General features: G+C 50.4%; 1 protein-coding gene across 1 annotated transcript; it reads left to right on the top strand.

The window, feature by feature from the left end:
* TMEM115 (transmembrane protein 115) lies at positions 1 to 15,752 on the top strand. Its single transcript, XM_074958329.1, has 2 exons — positions 1 to 1,178; positions 14,049 to 15,752. The coding sequence occupies exons 1-2, from the start codon at positions 325 to 327 to the stop codon at positions 14,266 to 14,268; spliced, it is 1,074 nt and encodes a 357-aa protein (XP_074814430.1). The 5' UTR covers positions 1 to 324; the 3' UTR covers positions 14,269 to 15,752.
* The last annotated feature ends 1,547 nt before the right edge of the window (positions 15,753 to 17,299 follow it).

Consider the following 17,299-nt stretch of genomic DNA (forward strand, 5'->3'; position numbering starts at 1 on the left):
GAGGGACTCCAGTGGGCTCTGGGGTATCTGAGCATTTTGGGTGGCAGGGCCAAGAGAATCTGGGCTCGTCCCTCTCAGCTTCTCTGGTAGGCAGGGTAACGGTCCCCTGCTCTGCCATCCGGGGGAGGCTGATCAGCAGGGCGGAGAGGCTCTGTCGTCCCCCCTCTCCTGGGGCCTGTGGTGGCCGGTGTCAGGACTGAGGTCCACTCTATCCATATTGAGGAAGAGTTGGAGAGGGGGCTGCTGGATGCATGACTCCCCCAAAAGTATCAGATCAAGGCCCCTGACTGGTTCAGCGAAGGTGTGTGTGGGAAGAGATTCAACATGAACCGGTACCTCCCAGTAGCCCGGCAGCATTTTCTAGCTGTGCTGGCCAGCACCAGCGTGGTAGTGAAGTCCATCTGTGCCACTGTCATCCTGCTCTACCTTCTATCCTTTGCTGTGGACACAGTGTTCGGGCTCGGCGTGACTCCTGGTTACCTCTTTCCACCCAACTTTTGGATCTGGACGTTGGCCACGCACAGTGTGGTGGAGAAGCATGTCTGGGACGTTGGTGTGAGCCTGGCCACAGTAGTGCTGGCTGGTAGGCTGCTGGAGCCCCTGTGGGGAGCACTGGAGCTCCTGATCTTCTTTGCAGTTGTGAATATCTCAGTGGGGCTTCTGGGAGCCTTTGCCTACTTTCTCACCTACGTGGGGTCCTTCAATCTCTTGTACCTGTTTACTGTTCGCATCCACGGCATGCTGGGCTTCCTTGGTGGAGTCTTAGTGGCCCTCAAGCAGACCATGGGCGACAGCACTGTCCTGAAGGTGCCCCAGGTGCGGATGAAAGTGGTCCCTATGCTCTTACTCCTTATCCTGGCTGTTCTGAGGCTGACCACCCTAATTGAAAGCAACCTGTTGGCTTCTTATGGCTTTGGGGTCCTCTCCAGCTGGATCTATCTTCGTTTCTACCAGCGGCACAGTAGGGGACGTGGAGACATGTCAGACCACTTTGCCTTTGCCACGTTCTTCCCCGAGATCCTGCAGCCCGTGATTGGTTTGGTGGCCAACTTGGTGCATGGCATCTTGGTGAAGGTAAAAGTTTGTCGGAAAACAGTGAAGCGTTATGATGTGGGTGCTCCTTCATCCATCACTATCAGCCTGCCTGGGACAGACCCGCAGGATGCTGAGAGGAGAAGGTATTGTATGTTCCCTTGAAATATATTGTGTGGTTAGAGATCATGAGTTCATGTAGCATACCCAGTGCTAGATACCTACTAAAGGAGAACTGAGATGAGTTTTAATAAGACAACAAAACTGCTTGGTTTCAAATGACTATGTCTAGGTTTAAATGTTATAAGGCAGGGGTCCCCAACGCGGTGTCCGTGGGTGCAATGGCGCCCGCCGGGGCAGTTGTGTGCGCCCACAAGACACCACGCCGCCACAATTCCGCCTCCGAGTGAGGCCACCGGAGAACCGCCTGCTGAAATGCCGCCAAGAAGCGTTGCTGCTTTTCAGCAGCATTTTGGCGACGGGGTGTCTGGCGCCCGCCACGGTCTTCTGGGAATAGGAATGTGCTATTCCCACAGAAAGGTTGGGGACCACTATTACAAGGACTATTTTTTAAAAAGGGAATGTTTGAAAATCTGCCCCTCCTTTACTTGCCTTTCTCAATCTGAATTCAGGGCTCTGTGTTTACCCCCTGAATCTGACATCGGGGAGCCATCAACTATTGTCTGCGCTAGGATTTTTTCCCTGTTGCAGCCCTACTAGTGACAGCAGCAGTGGAGGCCCTGGTGAGGGACAGCTGCATTTTAGGGCCTAATGTCATCTGGTTCTACTGAGAGCAGATCTGCCCACACACTGTTAAAAACACTCATGCCTTGTGCACAGTAGCACTCCAACCATTGCTATTGCTAGTGAAACTTCAGCGATGGTAACCACAAGAAGTTCTGAGAGGGATCCTTCTACAGACAAGGTCTCTTAAGGGGAATGAAATCCTGAGGTCAGCAGGTGGCAATCCTTTTAGTTCACCTCTTACTATTCTTCTCTCCCCACCACCTGCAAAAAAGAAAAAAAAAGAAAAATAGAACCACCCAAGGAAAGGGACTTTCCGAGTATCGAACCAGAACATTCTATCAGCAGTGGAGCTCACTTCAGAAGTGGGAGCCTTCTCATCATTCCCATTTAAGAATTCAAGGGAAGCTGTTGAACCTTCCTTTTTAAAAAATATTAACTTTGTTCCTAATACATGGCTTAGATATTTGCCATTTTAATAATCTAGTCCTTGTGCACATGCTTAACTTTAAGTGCAAGAATATTCCTGTTGAAATCAGTGGGCTGAAGGTTCATGAGTCTCCACGTGACTGGGGCCTTAATTTGCTTTTTGCCAGTCATGCTAGTTTACTCTTTCTCCCTTTTCCCGAATGGGGAAGAGAATGAGCTGAGTCAGTTTCACCATTTCTAGTCGCTTTCATTTCCTGGATCTGTTGAACCCAGGCAGCTGGTTGGGTTCAAACTCAATGGCAAACTATTTAAAAACAAAAATTGCAAACACTATTGTAAATTTGTTTTCATGAACTGTTTTATTCATAGTCAGATTTTGCACACATTCCCTTTAACTTCTCAGTTGACTGTACATCCTGTGCAATCTGATTGTGTGTTTCATGAGTTTCGAAAGCGAGTGAGGCAAGAAACCTTCACATTTTATTGTCTTCAGTGTAAACATTTCCCTGTATTCAGGTTAGTCCTGTTTGGGGGAGATAGGGCTTGGAATAATGGTAACTGATTCAAGCTTCTGCTAGAGCTAGCGAGGTGGCAGTAACCTGAGCAGCTGCCACATCTCCACAGCTGCTCAGTTGGTAATTTCCCACAAGCTGTTCAGGGAAGATTTGCTTAAATAAGTCTCAACCCCAGCTTGGAGCATACAACGTGAAATGGAGCTAAGAACCTGCTGAAAAGAGCTGCCAACTAATCATGTTCTTGTTAATGAAGGCTCAATGTAATGGGCGAGGTAACTCTAAAAGGGGTACTAGTGGCACTTCAGAGACTAACCAATTTATTTGAGCATAAGCTTTCGTGAGCTACAGCTCACTTCATCGGATGCATTCAGTGGAAAATACAGTGAGGAGATTTATATACACACAGAACATGAAAAAATGGATGTTATCATACACACTGTAAGGAGAGTGATCACTTAAGATGAGCTATTACCAGCGGGGGGAGGGGCGGGGGAGAAAACCTTTTGTAGTGATAATCAAGGTGGGCCATTTCCAGCAGTTAACAGGAATGTCCGAGGAGCAGTGAGGGCGGGAAATAAACATAGGGAAATAATTTTACTTTGTGTAATGACACATCCACTCCCAGTCTCTATTCAAGCCTTTTCTGGGCCTTCTAGATAGCTGCCCAGCCTCAGGTGCTTTCCACCTGGCATTCAACTGTGTGGCCATTCCCTAAAGCAGAAGTCATAATGTATTGCTTTGTGCTGTGGAACAGACTTTTGTTATATCAGTTGAGGATAAAAGAGAGTTGGCGAAGGGTTAAATCCCCACCCAACTGTATGGTTTCTTGGTTGCAGATGGTCTGTTGGGATTGAGGATAAAAGTGCAGTGGAGAGAGGACCCCTCTGTCCCTCCACTGGCAGGTTAAGTAGGAATGTTCATAGGTAGCCGCTGTCAGAAGGTGGCATCACCGGCCAGGATGGATTAAAGTGGAGGAGTCCTGCTAGGAGTACTGGAGATGTGGAGGATCCTGCTAGAGGGGAGGGAAGGAGCTGAAATGAGATTGCATGTCCGGGTGGAGAACATTTTTAGTGCGGGAAAACAAATAACTAGAATACAACATGCACTGACAGTTCAGCTGGTTGCTGTGTGCCCTCTGCTATGAATCCCCCCATTGCACTCCCCATTTCCGCAACAGCTGCCAATGCCAGGTATCCAGAGCATTATAGGATGCACTGTAGTCAAGGTGTATTCTTGGGGTAGGCTGATGCTTTGTTTTGCTTAGGTTTGGAGGACTGAGGGAGGAAGCCTGGAGGGGAAAGGGAAGGTTTGGCTCCAGTGCAGTTGCAGAACTTATAATAAAAACCATCTGTACATATTTGCTGATGCCCTAGATCTGAGCTTTCTTCAGGGTTGGAAATCCAGCCCTTCTGTGTGGAGGAAAGCTCTTCTCAGCTTCATATCACCTTCCTAGCTGCCTGCAATGTTGGGCTGGATGGGGTTCTGAAATGTCCTGCTAGCCAGATCTTCTTTTCCTCCTCCTCAGAGCTGGCTGTCAAGCTGGCTTCTCGTAGTTCATCCAGAAGTGCTGACGCTATTGCCTCACAATGACTGCTGGCTGAATTTTAAATGAAAGCTTCGCGTTTCAGGATAGAGGGTTGATCCTGCTCATGTGATGGGGTACAGATAAGAGTACACCTGCTCCCTGGCCTTTTAGAATGGCTAACTCTGGAGCAGGTGCAGACCATGTGGGCACTGCAGCCCCTTGCCCCTGTGGCTTGTTCTGAGCTCCACACTGAGTGTTTTACCCAGAGAGTCAGTTTCCTTGATGTGGGTGTTTTTTCTTTAGAGTCTCCCTCCCTGGTGACACATCATTTGCTTAAACAGGCAGACGTGCATACGCCTTGTGGGAGCGGAGAGGGCATGTGACCAGCCCTTCTGTTAGGGTGAGCCACTGGGAGCCCTAAGTGCCTGCGCAGTAGTTGTATCTGAAATCCTTCAGTCCCTTCCTGGACCCACGCAGCTTGACTCCCACAGAGCCCAGTTGCTTTGGCCTTTCTGACTAACGTGGGGTGTATAGACAATGGCAATGAGGACTGCAGATTGCTGGGGACATGGGCACTAGGCAAAGCAGTGAAGAGGCTGATGTGAACATTCCCTCTGCAGAAGCAGCTCTCTGTCCTAAGTCTGTGATGGGTTTAAGCAGACAGGAGAAAAGGGTATGGGGAGTGGTTTTAAAAACTAGGCAGAATTCTCTTCCAGGGTAGGCCACAGATTTGCAGCTGTGCCACATACAAAGCTGCCGTTGACATCAGTGGGAGCTGAGTGCCTGCAGTGAGGGTGGAAATAGGTATTCCTGCCTTGCTGATGTCTTGACACCAATATTCTAGTCACATCAGAGAGCATCTGGGTCTCAGCATGATTCACTAAAGCTTCCTAGGGTGAACTGATTTGTTCAGAGAGGTGCTAACTGCAGCCCCTGTGCTCTACCTCCACTCAAGAGGTCTCCCCTGAGGCTTCTCTGAGCTGCCAATCTTTTCCCAGGACCTCCTCAGGACCTGCAAGTCAGTCTTGGGGACCAGGTCTGTAGCTGCCACTGAGGGGGAGGACCTCCTCACAGAACCGCTGCTAAGCAACCCGCCATATCTGTGTGCAGGTGGTGGAGAGGATGGTCCTGGCTGGCACCACCAGAATCAGAGACCTCCTGGATTACGATCAGAGGGACTGGGTGGACCCCTTGGCCGGCGCATGGGGCTGCCAACCCTGCATGTCCTCTGTCATGCTCCATGAATCATAGAATCATAGAATATCAGGGTTGGAAGGGACCTCAGGAGGTCATCTAGTCCAACCCCCTGCTCAAAGCAGGACCAATCCCCACCTGAATCATCCCAGCCAGGGCTTTGTCAAGCCTGACCTTAAAAACCTCAAAGGAAGGAGATTTCACCACCTCCCTAGGTGATGCATTCCAGTGCTTTACCACGCTCCTAGTGAAAAAGTTTTTCCTAATATCCAACCTAAGCCTCCCACACTGCAACTTGAGACCACTACTCCTTGTTCTGTCATCTGCTACCACTGAGAACAGTCTAGATCCATCCTCTTTGGAACCCCCTTTCAGGTAGTTGAAAGCAGCTATCAAATCCCCCCTCATTCTTCTCTTCCGCAGACTAAACAATCCCAGTTCCCTCAGCCTCTCCTCATAAGTCATGTGTTCCAGTCCCCTAATCATTTTTGTTGCCCTCCACTGGACGCTTTCCAATTTTTCCACGTCCTTCTTGTAGTGTGGGGCCCAAAACTGGACACAGTACTCCAGATGAGGCCTCCCTGATGTCGAATAGAGGGGAATGATCACATCCCTCAATCTGCTGGCAATGCCCCTACTTATACACCCCAAAATGCCATTAGCCTTCTTGGCAGAAAGGGCACACTGTTGACTCATATCCAGCTTCTCGTCCACTGTAACCCCTAGGTCCTTTTCTGCAGAACTGCTGCCTAGCCATTCGGTCCCTAGTCTGTAGCGGTGCATGGGATTCTTCCATCCTAAGTGCAGGACTCTGCACTTGTCCTTGTTGAACCTCATCAGATTTCTTTTGGCCCAATCCTCTAATTTGTCTAGGTCCCTCCATATCCTTCCCCTACCCTCCAGCGTATCTACCACTCCTCCCAATTTAGAGTCATCTGCAAACTTGCTGAGGGTGCAGTCCACACTATCCTCCAGATCATTAATGAAGATACTGAACAAAACCAGCCCCAGGACCGACCCTTGGGGCACTCTGCTTGATACCGGCTGCCAACTAGACATGGAGCCATTGATCACTATCCGTTGAGCCTGACGATCTAGCCAGCTTTCTGTCCACCTTATAGTCCATTCATCCAGCCCATACTACTTTAACTTGCTGGCAAGAATACTCTGGGAGACCATATCAAAAGCTTTGCTAAAGTCAAGGAATAACATGTCCACTGCTTTCCCCTCATCCACAGAGCCAGTTATCTCGTCACAGAAGGCAATTAGATTAGTCAGGCATGACTTGCCCTTGGTGAATCCATGCTGTCTGTTCCTGATCACTTTCCTCTCCTCTAAGTGCTTCAGGTTTGATTCCTTGAGGACTTGCTCCATGATTTTTCCAGGGACTGAGGTGAGGCTGACTGGCCTGTAGTTCCCAGGATCCTCCTCCTTCCCTTTTTTAAAGATGGGCACTACATTAGCCTTTTTCCAGTCGTCCGGGACCTCCCCCAATCACCATGAATTTTCAAAGATAATGGCCAATGGCTCTGCAATCACATCCACCAACTCCTTTAGCACTCTCGGATGCAGAGCATCCAGCCCCATGGACTTGTGCCCATCCAGCTTTTCTAAATAGTCCCGAACCACTTCTTTCTTCACAGAGGGATGGTCACCTCTTCCCCTTGCTGTGCTGCCCAGTGCAGTAGTCTGGGAGCTGACCTTGTTCATGAAGACAGAGGCAATAAAAGCATTGAGTACATTAGCTTTTTCCACATCTTCTGTCACTAGGTTGCCTCCCTCATTCGGTAAGGGGCCCACACTTTCCTTGACTTTCTTCTTGTTGCTAACATACCTGTAGAAACCCTTCTTGTTACTCTTAACATCTCTTGCTAGCTACAACTCCAGGTGTGATTTGGCCTTCCTGATTTCCCTCCTGCATGCCTGAGCAATATTTTTATACTCCTACCTGGTCGTTTGTCCAATCTTCCACTTCCTGTAAGATTCTTTTTTGTGTTTAAGATCAGCAAGGATTTCACTGTTAAGCCAAGCTGGTTGCCGGCCATATTTACTGTTCTTTCTACACATCGGGATGGTTTGTCCCTGTAACCTCAATAAGGATTCTTTAAAATACAACCAGCTCTCCTGGACTCCTTTCCCCCTCATGTTATTCTGCCGGGGATCCTGCCCCTCAGTTCCCTGAGGGAGTCAAAGTCTGCTTTTCTGAAGTCCAGGGTCTATGTTCTGCTGCTCTCCTTTCTTCCTTGTGTCAGGATGCTGAACTCGACCACCTCATGGTCACTGCCTCCCAGGTTCCCATCCACTTTTGCTTCCCCTACTAATTCTTCCCGGTTTGTGAGCAGCAGGTGAAGAAGAGCTCTGCCCCTAGTTGGTTCCTCCAGCACTTGCACCAGGAAATTGTCCCCTACACTTTCCAAAAACTTCTTGGATTGTCTGTGCACCGCTGTATTGCTCTCCCAGCAGATATCAGGGTGATTGAAGTCTCCCGTGAGAACCAGAGCCTGCGATCTAGTAATTTCTGTGAGTTGCCGGAAGAAAGCCTCGTCCACCTCATCCCCCTGGTCTGGTGGTCTATAGCAGACTCCCACCATGACATCACCCTTGTTGCTCACACTTCTAAACTTAATCCAGAGACTCTCAGGTTTTTCTGCAGTTTCATACCGGAGCTCTGAGCAGCCATACTGCTCTCTTATGTACAATGCCATTCCCCCACCTTTTCTGCCCTGCCTGCCATGAGGTGAGGGCAGCCTAGCCTCCTGCTTCTCTTACTTTCTTCGAGTGGGACCTGTGGATGGGTGCTCTCCACTCACCCCAGCCCTCCAGAACTCCTCATCAGGCCCCTGCCCCATGAGCCTCCTCGGCTGCCCCCGACATGCTATCTAAGTTGGCTGAACGACATCCAGCCAGTCGGTCCACCTCTGAACCAGGACCAGGAAACATCTGTACATGCTCATGCTTCATACTATCCACTTATTCACCCTTTGGTTCCACTCTGACACCAAGTGGCGGGGCCTGCTGCCACCTGCTGAGGGTGAGGAACCCTGGTGGGCCAGTCTGTGCTCCACTTTGATCTCACAGCCCACTGGGGATGTGACTCCTCCACAGTGTCGTGAGCACTGTTGTGTACCTGGCATGATTCACAAACTTCCCCCTACACCTGTTCCTCTTGTGGGGAGAGGGAGACCCTGGTGCACGTGTATACAGAATGTGTCAGGTTGCAGCCCCTCTTCTGGCTCCTCCAAAACCTCTTACTAAGGTTCTGATTGCACTTTTCCCTGAATCTGATTCTTGCACACCCCATCCACGGCCCCACAATGTCACGGGACCTGCTTGTCAGCTTCCTCTTGGTGCTAGCCAAGATGACCATCCATCGTACCAGGAGAAGAAAGCTGGCTATGGGCGGGGGAGCTGGGAGTGGGGGAGAGGAAGGGTGCTCTGTGCCTGTGGGGCCTATTTCTTGTCCGCTTATATCTCTGGGCAGTGTCTACTGATTCCTGGGATGCCTTTGAGGAGTGGTGGGTGCTGTCTGGGGTGCTCTGCTCTGTGTCCCCTTCTGGTTCCTTGATTTCCAGCCTTTAATCTCAAGCCCATTCCTGTTTTCTCTTTGGTTGTCCCCAGCAATTAATTGTAGCCTGGACCTAGAGCTTCCTCTCCTGTAATTGAGGGGACAGGCCTTTAGCTATGGGTGGGCCTAGACCTGCCTGGCCCCTGCCCTGCCTCAGAGAAGGTGGGACAGTTTGCTTTCCACTAAAGCAGCTCTGGGAGAGCAATAACAATGGCGCATGTTGCTGGTTCAAGTGCTTCCTCTTCCTCCAGCCGACCCAGGTTCCAAGTACTCTCTCTCATTCGGTGGCGTCTTTGCGTATGAGCTGAAGAGGAAATCTCAGGTGGGTCCTATTAAGATGGTGAGGTACGGTGGGATCTGGAACAGGCTTAGGCCTGTGGCTCATGTTGGTGTTGCACTGAGTCTCATGCAGTTACCGCAGACCTGCTAAATTCTGTCCAGTCCAGGGATGGGCAAACTATGGCCCGGGGGCCACATCCAGCCCTCCAGACATTTTAATCCGGCCCTCGAGCTCCTGCTGGGCAGCAGGGTCTGGGGCTTGCCCCCCTCCGGCACTCCAGCTGGGGAGTGGGGTCGGGGGCTTGCGCCACTCCGCGCGGCTCCCAGAAGCAGTGGCATGTCCTCTCTCCGGCTCCTACACGTAGGGGTAGCCAGGGGGCTCCGCACGCTGCCCCCACCCCAAGCGCTGCTCCCATTGGCCGGGAACTGTGGCCAATTGGGAGCTGCAGGGATGGCGCCTGCGGACAGGGCAGAGTGCAGAGTTGCCTGGCTGCACCTCCATGTAGGAGCTGCAGAGGGGACATGCCGCTGCTTCTGGGAGCTGCTTGAGGTAAGTGCCACCCAGAGCCTACACCCCGATCCCCCTCCTGCGCCCCAACCCCCTTCCCCACCCCTGATCCCCCTCCCGCCCTCCAAACCCCTCCATCCCAGCCTGGAACAACCTCCTGCACCCCCAACCCCACATCCCCAGCCCCACTCCATAGCCTGCACCTGCAGCCAGATCCCTCTCCCCCCACACCCCAACCCTCTGCACCAGCTCAGAGCCCTCTCCCACACCCTGAACTCCTCATTTCTGGCCCCACTTCAGAGCCTGCACCCCAGCCAGAGCTCTCATCCCCTCCCAACCCCCAATTTCAAGAGCATTCATGGCCCACCATACAATTTCCATACCCAGATGTGGCCCTTGGGCCAAAAAGTTTGCCAATCCCTGGTCTAGTCCGTCCTTGTCCCAGGCACTCATGTGGAGTTGTTCCCTTTGGATACATACACCAGGTTACGTTTTAAAGCAACTTTAGCGCTGGAGAAAGCAGCCAGCTTGAGAGCCCAGGAGACTCGGCCCACAGAAATGGGGATCTGATGAGCAGCAGCAGTGCAAACTCCCCAGCCCCAGTTACCTTGTCAGTATACCTCAGCCATGTCCTGGAGGGAACTTGCCTCTAGGGATGAGACAATTGTTTCCTCCCCTCCTTCTATCCAATGAGTAAATGTGGCAGGCTCTTGGACTGTGGCTGGGCAGTGAACAGAAATGACTCAGAGCTGGAATGTGTCTCATGCTGCATCTTGCACCATGCAGCATAATTTCCCAGTAGACAGTGAGCGCTCCTAGATAATGTGGCACAGCAAGTGTGAGTCCATGGCCAGTGCAGATTCAGAGCAGACTCTCTGCAAGGGGCTTGCAGTGAAGGTTGCATTGTAATCCATTACTGACTTGGAAAACAAATGTCCTTGTTTTGATGTAGAATAGATAAAGCACCCGTTTGGCTTCATATATTTTAACTTCTCTGGTCTGGCTTCCTGCTGCAATGAGGGTTAAATTACCTTGGATACATGGGGTGGGAAAGGACAGCTCTAGAGATGGGTTTCTCTGTTTAACAGGCCTTTGTCTTGGGTCCTTGTTTCTGCCTTTCCCTCTCTTCTTGCTTCTCTGCTACTATCTCACCACTCCCTTCTTGTTTTTGTGGGTGGTGTTGGAATTATTAATTTTTGCGCAAGGTATTATTACAATGCTAGTTTGACCATAAATTCCTTTATTAAATCCAAAGGCCAAATGGTGTTTATACAATTGCTTTGAACATGCCTTACAAGCCTAAATAATAAGCAATTTACTACACCCAGTACAGTAACAACACATAAGCATTTGATCAAGATATTTACACTCAATGGGCTAAACCCGAGAGTGCTTAGACCCATATTGGTCTGCTCCAACATAGTCAGGCAGATGTTAGCAATGAACCTTTTAAGAGTTTACTTTTTCTGCCCTTCAACAAACAAGTGATGTCATTGCCAGTTACTGACCTTAGCTAAAAACCAGTTGGAGATAGCTCACCCTTATTTACAATCTTAATCCAGATAATATTTACAATCCTCAAGGCTTTGCCTCCGCTCCTTCTTGCGGACTAACAGTTTTTCAATGCACCGGGGCTCACATAAGCTTTCACACTGGTGTGGGGAGTGGGAAGGGCCATGTTGGCTCATTTTAAGACCGATTCTGTTCGTTTTATTTAAAATCATCCGCTATGACCTGCATGGGTCAGAGGCCGCCTTTTTAGAAACGTCCCCTTATCTCATCAGTTAGTCTTTGAACCAGACGTCCTCCACACTTCATTCCCTCTGGCCTTATGACTCATTATTTCAAGGTATTCCTTCTGCTTGCTAGTCAGGGTCTCTTTACAACATGGATATATTTCATTAATCAGATTTAAACTATCTCTAATCTGTAATTTTATATTTATCCAGCAGTGGTATCTCCTAGGCTACCTTTACTCCTTCCCCTTCAAAGACCCTTTCTCCCAGCTGGGGGCAGCTAGATGGGAGAGCGTTGCCTGAAATGGCACTTCCCACCCTTAGGCAATGATTGCACTGTGTCAAGAGCTCTCCCAGCCTGTTCTGGCCCAAAGAACAAGAAACCACTGGCCAATGTGTGCTGCACCCTCTGACCTGTCAGTCTCCTCCACCTCCTTTCTTTCTCTCTTCCACTTCAGTCTCTTACCTCCCTATGCCTCAGGATGAAGCCTGTGTCCCTCCTACCCCAGTGGCAGCAGGAGTAAAACTGACAAGGATGATGCCAGTTTCACTCCACAAAAAGAAAAGGAGTACTTGTGGCACCTTAGAGACTAACCAATTTATTTGAGCATAAGCTTTCGTGAGCTACAGCTCACTTCATTGGATGCATACTTGCATAATGACAGTTGCATTTCCTGCCAGCATGCTTGGGGGAAGCAGTTTGTGTAGGAGCAGCCTAGGGAAGATTCTCCCAGGAGGGGGTGGACATTGGTTAACACAGGGCAGATGGGGGCACAGGATGCCCCCAGGCCTGCACCAAATGTAATATCCTGGCATACATATATTCTACACACACTCCCACACTCTTCAGAATTTCCCTTCAGAAGGGTGGGGGCTTAACCTCAGCTGATGAGCTGACATTAATCCCAGAAAAGGGGGGGGGGGGAGAGATAATGTTATCAGCAGAAGAGTAACGGCGGCACTGAACAGTGCTCCTGGGTGATCTAACTCTACAGCCAAGCTGAGGTATTCGATAAGCTGCTTCTCTTACCTTGTCTGCTTCTTTGCCAGCAGCATATTTCAAATGACATCATACTAATAAGGAAGGGAAGCTGCAGTTTGGTCGTGCTGCCTTCTAGGACTCCAGCAGTGTCCGTTCGGGGGCAGGAGTTAGGTGGAAGGACCAGGGAGGAAGGGGTTGACTCTCCAATCAGTCAGATTGTCCAAATACACATCTTAGGAGCCACTATGAGCTCCCAGTGAGGACCTAGGGGCCCTAATTCAGAGGCCAGTGTTTGAAATCTTTGTCCTTTGTCTCTGAAGATTTCAGTGTAGTGTGTGGGAGGAGAATGTTCTCTCTTCTGTGTTCAGACTGGCTGAAATCCTTCTATTGCCTAAACTGGATCACAGAATCGCTGCCCAGTCCCTATTAGTATTTATTACTATGCAATAGTGCCTACAAGTCTCAGTTAGGATCAGGGCCCTGTAGGAGCTATTCAGACATATAGTAAAAGGTGGTCTCTGCCAATCTCATGGGTCTCATATCAATGCTGCATTCGCAAGGGATATACCCATAAGTGCAACTGACCATACTTGGGGAGGGCAGCAGGAAGAGGGTCTTGGTTCAGATGCTGTCCTGACTGAAGCCAAGATCCTGAAAGATTCTCTTCCTTGGGAGAACCTCCCAAATCCCATTCAGCGGTGTTTTCACCAAATGTGGCTCTTGGTGTTGATGGCCTAACCTGGTGGGTTGCTACCTTTCAGGAGATCCTGATCTGTTCAGATCTTAGCAAGGCTATCCAAGACATAGCCACAGGAGGGTCTGTGCTTATTGGTGGCTAGATCTGGGGAGTAACTGCAGGAGCTCTGCATTTCCCTGGCACATAGGCCTCTGCACTGTGAAATTCCCCTGCAAGGCATACCCACTAAGGAGGACTGTGTTGGTGCATTCGCTACTGCCCATAGCATCTCCCACACAAGAGCACCCGAGTGAAACTGACACACAAACCCTACTGCCTCTCCTGGAGATAGGTAGTGTGGAGGGGGTGCAGAGACACATCCTTAACTCTTTGCTGCTGCTGAGGGTGCTCTGCCATGGGGTGATGAGCAGATGGGGCTGGACTAAACCGTAAACCCATCACAGACTGGGAGAAGTAGCAGCCAGAATAAACGGGAGATACGCCTGAAGCAAGAGGGATGGAGAGCTTGCATGCAGCTTTGGTGGAGAGAGTTATGAGCCAGCAGGAGGTGTGTGGGGAACAGTAGCCACTCAGAGACTGAACCAGAGGAAGTGGGGCAGAAATGCAGCAAAAGGGGGGGGGGGAGGGGGATCTGAGCAGGGCTATTGTATTGGAGTTCTTTTGCTCCCACCCTAGTGGTGATTTGGGCTGGACAGATGGTCAATAGAAGCATTGGGAGATCTCCCCCCCACCCCTCAAATACCCATGAAGTGCCCAGCATGCTGTAACACGTACTTTGTCCTGTCTCCCTGGGAGTGCCTGAAGCTGATCCTGCACTAACCCTGTCCATCCTTGTCCTGCAGACAACTCGCCCTGAAGGCACTGAATGAGCGGTTGAAACGCGTGGAGGACCAGTCAGCGTGGCCCAGCATGGAGGACAATGAGGATGAGGGAAGTGCCAAGGCGGACAGCCCGCTGCTCCCTGAGAAGAGCCAAAGTAGCCGGGATGCCAGTGCTGCAGGGAAAGGAGCCAGCCAGGAGTCTAGTCTCATCACCTTTGAGGACGCCCCCCCTCAGCTGTGACCTGTGAACACACCACCTCCCCTTCCCCATCTCTGTGTGTCAGAGTGATCCCTCATATCTTCTCTCACTCCTCTCTGCTCCCCAGTGATGCTGTCTGCAGGGAGCAGGGGGACCCCTCCAGCAACCTCGAGGGGAGAGGGCTACCTCATTCCAGCATTTAATAGCCACAGTTGGCTGATGCCGTGTCTCTGGGTGGTAACTGTTAGCCAATGCTGGCTCCTTGGAAGGGCTCTCTCTCCTGCTGGGGCTCTGGTTCTCATTCGCTTTTTTCTATGGTGATGTGAGGTTCCTCAAAGACACTAATCAGGGCTGGGCATCAACCACCGAGGGGGGTGGATTCACATGTCTCTTCAGCACAGAACGTGGACTGTTCTGTCCAGAGAGGCCTTACGCTGGCCGCCTCTGCCAGTAGCCACCACTGGAGCTAGCTGACTGTGTACGCCTCAGTAGTGGCTGTGGCACTGTCTGGGCAGAGGCATTGGTGTCATCCGGCCTCAGGATTTGCCATGTACATGGTTGGTCAGGTCCCGATTTTGAAGCCTGTGTGCTAGACCACTAGATGACCCTCACAGCATCCCAGAGAGCAAACTCAGCAAGTGATACAGTACTTTCTCTCTTTTACTTTTGTGGTGGTGGTTGTTAAAAGTACCCTGCAACTTCCTTTTTCCCTTTCAAAGTTAGTTTTCGTACTGATCTGAGGAGCGGGAAGTTTTTCTTAATCCCTTTGCTATATTAACCCTTTCCCCTCTGGCCCCAATTATCTGGCAAGAACTGACTAAGATGAATTCCTGAGTTTGGGAATTTGCTATGATCATTAGATAAGCCTGTTTAGCTACAAAGTAAGTGCTTAATACCACCCTCTTGCTGCAGTTGCCTACCTTGAATTATTGACTGAAAAGCCTGGGGCCACAGAGCTTTGAGACTAGTCCATGGACATACATCAACCCTAGTCTTTCTGTGGGAGTCCTAGGGGGGTTTAATTTCATTTGTGTTATTGCTACTTTTTCTCCAATTTCTTTTGCAGTGATTTAAATTGTAACGCAGCCTCTGAACTGGGTGGGACCTGCGCGTTCACTGCTGCTTGGATGAATCATCTGTACATTGATTCTTTGTCAGATTGCAAATCTGTTTTATGGTGGGGCTCTTGACAATTCTTCCTTCTGCTTTTTCCCCTCCCTTTGATTAAAATGTTGGTTTCCCCTCTCCTTTTCCCCTCCTCTGTGCTGATGGGCTTTTTTGGAGGGTAGGGGTGGGGGGTGCTTAATCTGGAAAAGCTTTCCTTGAGAACCAGCCCCACAAGACCGTGCCACTCCAGCTTGTATACTTCCCTGGGAGGCAGCTACCAAATTGAGGAGTGTGCATATGTGATGACTTTTTTTAAAGAGCCACACAAGAAGGTTTTGTCAACTGAGAAATAAACATACGGGAATTTCAGTATCAATAAACAATTATTTCAAAGAGTGCCTCTCACTTTAGTTTGTAGATCACCCAAAGCCCAGGTCTCGTTTGGAGGGTCACCCTTCCATTTCATTTTGTTTCGCTTATCTGTTCTGATCCCTACATCACCAGTAAGTCCGAGTCCCATCCTAATGTGTGGCAGAAGCTTTCAAGCTGTATGTTTCTCTGAGCCACTGATGAGCCTTCTGTTTAAGTGTGGCTGCCTCTTTAGTCTAGATGTCTGCTAGAGCATGGGACAAGAGGCTGGCTCTGCCAAGACCAGAGCTGGGGGCGAGGGCTCCTGGGGTTTGGTTGGCATTGGTAGCAGAGGAATTTGGGGGCTGGGTGCTCATCTCTAGCAAGCCATGCTTAGGTCCTCACTCAGGCCCTTGAGAAACTAATTCAGTGGGTCTCATCTTAGTCCCCCATTTAGTCACATGGTGGTTTTCAGTCTCTGAGAGCCCCAGGGCTAGAGTGATGGGGGAGCACCATATGATGGTGCTATGAGAGGTGGGGGTTCAGGTTGGAATAACAGGAAATCCTGTGGGTTAGGTGTAACAAAGTGGGGGATTTTCTTGATTTTTTTTTCAATGGTTTCAAAGGGGGTGGGACTCAGTTTCCCTGGGTGTTACTGGTTTAACAAGGTGATGGGAGAGGGAGTTTGTTAGAGAACCAGCGACAACTTGGCACCCTGGCCAAAGCCCGGGAGAATGGATACCCCAGCGACTGGTGACCAGGAGGCCCAGCTCGGGAGTCACAGTCAGTTCTGGCCAGTGGGAGGACAATGGGCTGTGGAAAGAGTGGACCCTGGTGACCTGACCAGCTGGTTCCAGCCAGTGGGGAACAAAGGACGGCTAAGAGGAGTCCCAGGCAACCCTGTTTACCTGGATAGAAGACAAAGGACAGAGGTGGGGATTGGGGGCAGGTGATATCAGATGCCGCAGTCTCTGGACTGGAGAGAGAGAGCAGGCAGAGCCCACCTGGATGCAGGGAAGACTCAGATGTACTGTGCTGAGGGCAGCCAGGCCTGAGGGCCCAGAGAGTTTCCTATGCTGTGTTCAGACGCTCAATAAACCCTCCTGTTTTACGCTGACTGAGAGTCGTTCTGGTCTAGAGATCAGGGTTGCATTATTCCCTCTGGGGGTCCAGAGTGAGTAGACTCCCTGAGGGGGCCCATGGCGAGAGACAGGTGTGCTAAAGGCTCAGAGAGGTGCAGTTCTTCGAGTGCTTGCTCATATCGATTCCAATTAGGTGTGCGTGCGCCGCGTGCACGGCTGTCGGAAAGTTTTACCCTAGCAAGACCCGGTGGGTTGGCTGTGGAGCCCTCTGGAGTGGCGCCTTCATGGCGCTCAGTATATACCCCAGCTGACCTGGCGCCTCTCAGTTCCTTCTTACCGCCCATGACGGTCGTTGGAACTGTGGATTCTTGCTTCGCTTGCTCTCCACTCTCCCTAGCGTAATAGTTAATAGTTGTTAGTTAGTTATAGTTTGGTTTTTACTTCGTGTTAGTTGGGTTCGGGGGCTTTCCCCTCCTCCCCGATTCTTTTTCTCAGGCTTATGCCCAAAGCTCCGGAATTCAAGCCCTGCAGTTCCT

The sequence above is a fragment of the Natator depressus genome, chromosome 7 (genome assembly GCF_965152275.1).
Source record: "Natator depressus isolate rNatDep1 chromosome 7, rNatDep2.hap1, whole genome shotgun sequence".
Lineage (NCBI taxonomy): Eukaryota > Metazoa > Chordata > Testudines > Cheloniidae > Natator > Natator depressus.